A 3,411-nucleotide genomic window follows, 5' to 3' on the forward strand; every position below is an offset into this window, starting at 1 on the left:
AATGATTGCCAATTTAAAGGCTTTAATGACATTACGAAATAGGCTAGGCTAATTACCACCATATTAGTTCTGATAGAAAATAAAGTCAACTTCATAATAGGCCTGTATCCATTGCTAACACATGTTGTTATTATTAGTCTTAAAATGTCCATAACATAAAATCATTGTTGCCTCCTGTCCCGTATCTATCCTAAGCTATCTCAATTTCCATGTATGTTTGTTGATGTTTTTTCACCGGAGCAGTGCACCACCCGAGTCTTCTCCTCCTGTCCCGTATCTATCCTTTCCTTCCCGCGGTACTCGTCACTGTTGTAGGTTGCCAAGTTGAGGAAACAAATGTGTTTGAAACTTGTATGTGTCAGTTGTGTGAGAAGGATGCGTTTCATACAAGATCTGGCAACTGGGCGACTAGCGTCTTGAGCTCAAACAACGTTTAGAGAGAGCTTACAAATGGTCCAGACTAACCTTACGAAAGTGTGACTTGAAGAAGATATACTTAGCGTACGAACGTGTCGGGAATCGTGCCATAACATTAAGAGAGAGGTTAAGGAATAGGTTAAGAACTTCTTAGCGATAAGAACGTTTTGGGGAACCGGGCCCTGTTTAGTATCTTCTGGATAGTGGGGTGGACCCTTGGACATTTATCACCCATGTAAATGTTTAATATCAGGATTTTTAATAGGACTATTTTGCCATATCTCTGGATAATTTGCTCTAGTTTTTTTTTCATTTTTAACAAACAGAGGTATGTTTGATAAAACAACTTTCCTGGATGGGCTTGACAGAGGCAATACAGACACAAAAATGTCTTTGATTATCAACCCAATTTCAACCAAGTCATCCACCATTTGGCTTTCACTGAGAAAGAACATGGTGGCTTTATTCATATGGGAAGTAGATCTGATATTAGTGCCACCGACCGCCGCACTCACAGCTATCAGACAATACTCCACCAACACATCGGCATCAGGCATGCATTTACAACCATGCTTGAGTGTTAACCGTGATAAATCTCCCACTTCCAACCTCATTATCCCCACTAAATGACCAAAGTCAGGAATAAATAAACTCTTAACTATAGCTAACAGAAAAATATGAGACAGAGAGTTACTCTCACCCATGCCAACTGGCTCCGTCCACACTCACTCCCAGCATACACCTGTACAGAGAGAGAGAGAGATTAAAGTTGTGTGGGTGAATTACCTGTGTCTCTCTTTACAATGAAGATGAGTTTAGTTACTTAAAAAACAGTGATTTTACCCCCTCATTGCTGAGAAATATAATGTAGTGATTCAGTATTAAAGCTGCTCTACTAATAAAAGTTGAGGTGCAGCGTTGATAAACAAGTTTCTGTGTGTGCGCAGCGCGACCTATGATCTCTGTGTGAGTGATGTGTGAGTGATAATGTAGGTTACAGTAAAGAACTGAAAACTACTGGCAGCCACATTTAATTTAGTACAGGACAGTTAATTTACTGTACAATATATTACATTGACAGTAGAATTGAATAGTTTCTGTCTTTTATCTTCTCTGATCATGCCAGATCTCAGGATCGTGATGGTGGGTAAAACTGGAGCTGGAAAGAGTGCAACAGGAAACACCATCCTGAGACAAAAGGCATTTAAAGAAAAATTATGTTCTGCATCTGTAACTAAGACATGTGAAAAAATTCAGCAGACGGTAGAAGGTCGAATCATCTCAGTGATTGACACACCAGGACTGTTTGATACATCACTCAGTAAAGAACAACTAAAGAATGAGATTGAGAAGTGTATAGAAATGTCTGTTCCTGGTCCTCATGCATTTCTGCTGGTCATCAGACTGGATGTGAGATACACTGACGAGGAGAAAAACACAGTGAAATGGATTCAGAAGAACTTTGGAGAAGATGCTGAATGTTACACCATCGTTCTGTTCACCAGAGGAGATCAGTTAGATACACATATAGAAGAGTTTCTGACAACAGATGAGCAGTTTAAAGAGTTGATTGAACAGTGTGCAGGTGGTTATCATGTTTTCAATAACAAAGATGAAAATCGATCACAGGTTACTGAACTGCTGGAGAAGATAGACAGAATGGTGGAGAAGAACGGAGGAGTACATTACACAAATGAGATGTACAAGAAAGCTCAAAGGAAAATAGACGAAGAAGAGAAGCAGCAGAGAGACAAGGAGGAGAGACAGAAGTTGGAAGAGGAGAAAAAGATAAGGGCGGATGAAAGAAGTAAAGTTTCAGAAGAAATGTTCCGGGTGGTCTGTTTGGCAACAACTGTAGGAGCATTTATTGGAGCAGTTGCTCATTCCAAAATTCCAGAATTATTATCTGCCATCAATCAAACAACACTATTTCAAGCTTTAACAACAGGAGTAGCACTGGCTGAAGATGCAGTACTAAATGCTAGTGGAACGACACTATCTGAAGCTTTAACAACAGGATCAGCATTTGCTAGAGATTCAGTAATGGCTTCTGCCACCAATATAGCAACACTATCTGAAGCTGTAACAACAGGAGTAGCACTGGCTGAAGATGCAATACTAAATGCTTGTGGAACGACACTATCTGAAGCTGTAACAACAGGAGCAACACTGGCTGAAGATGTACTACTGACCTCCACTACTTTTAGAGCATCACTGCACACAGGTTTAATTGCTGGAGCAGCGGTTTTTAGAGATGTAGTACTGGCCTCTGCTACAGCTGGAACATCACTGCGTACAGGTTTAATCACTGGAGCAGCAGTTGTTAGAGATGCAGTACTGGCTTCTCCTAGTGGAGTGACACAACTTGAATCTTTAGTCACATCAGCAGCAGCAGTCGCTGGAGATGCAGTACTGACTGCTACTAATGGAATGACTCTACCTTAAGCATCCATCACATTTTCCTGCTGCTAGAGCTGAAGTGATCCTTCATGGGCATGAAATGTAAATTCAGCCTATTTTATAAATGCATGTTATTGATCTAATATCAGAGCACGGGGTGGTGGTATTGTATATGTTAAGTCTATAAAGCATATCATTAACAATAATTAAAACATAAGATGTCTAGGAAAATTATAAATCAATTATATTAATGATATGAAAATGATTTCAATAGTCTGTATGCTTAATATCTATCTTCTGTTAACTTTTTGTGCACAGAAGTGTTTCTGTTTTTCTGGAATCCAATCTTGTATAACTTTTTTTCCCTTCCAGCAAATGCCAGTTCTTTCTGTGAAATGTTAACCGGCTCTGCATTTCAAAAAGCCTTGATCTTTAATCTTTAGTGCTAGGTCGAATACTTATATATTGTTGTCCGTTACTTATTCCAATCTGTAGTTAGTAACGTAATCCATTACATTACACATTTTAGGTAGGCTAATGTGATCTGACTACATTTAGATAACTTTTAGATTACTTTTTCCCTAACTCATTTAT

General features: G+C 39.1%; 1 protein-coding gene across 1 annotated transcript; it reads left to right on the plus strand.

Annotated features, from left to right (window-relative positions):
• The first annotated feature begins 1,536 nt into the window (after positions 1 to 1,536).
• LOC122137246 (GTPase IMAP family member 9-like) lies at positions 1,537 to 2,862 on the plus strand. The gene has a single exon (XM_042723013.1). The coding sequence runs from the start codon at positions 1,537 to 1,539 to the stop codon at positions 2,860 to 2,862; it is 1,326 nt and encodes a 441-aa protein (XP_042578947.1).
• The last annotated feature ends 549 nt before the right edge of the window (positions 2,863 to 3,411 follow it).

The sequence above is a fragment of the Cyprinus carpio genome, chromosome B4, assembly GCF_018340385.1.
Source record: "Cyprinus carpio isolate SPL01 chromosome B4, ASM1834038v1, whole genome shotgun sequence".
In the NCBI taxonomy this organism is placed as follows: Eukaryota; Metazoa; Chordata; class Actinopteri; order Cypriniformes; family Cyprinidae; genus Cyprinus; species Cyprinus carpio.

Bases quoted from the DNA above. Each gene is read 5' to 3' on its own strand.
- LOC122137246 (XM_042723013.1), top strand. From the start codon at position 1,537: ATGCCAGATCTCAGGATCGTGATGGTGGGTAAAACTGGAGCTGGAAAG.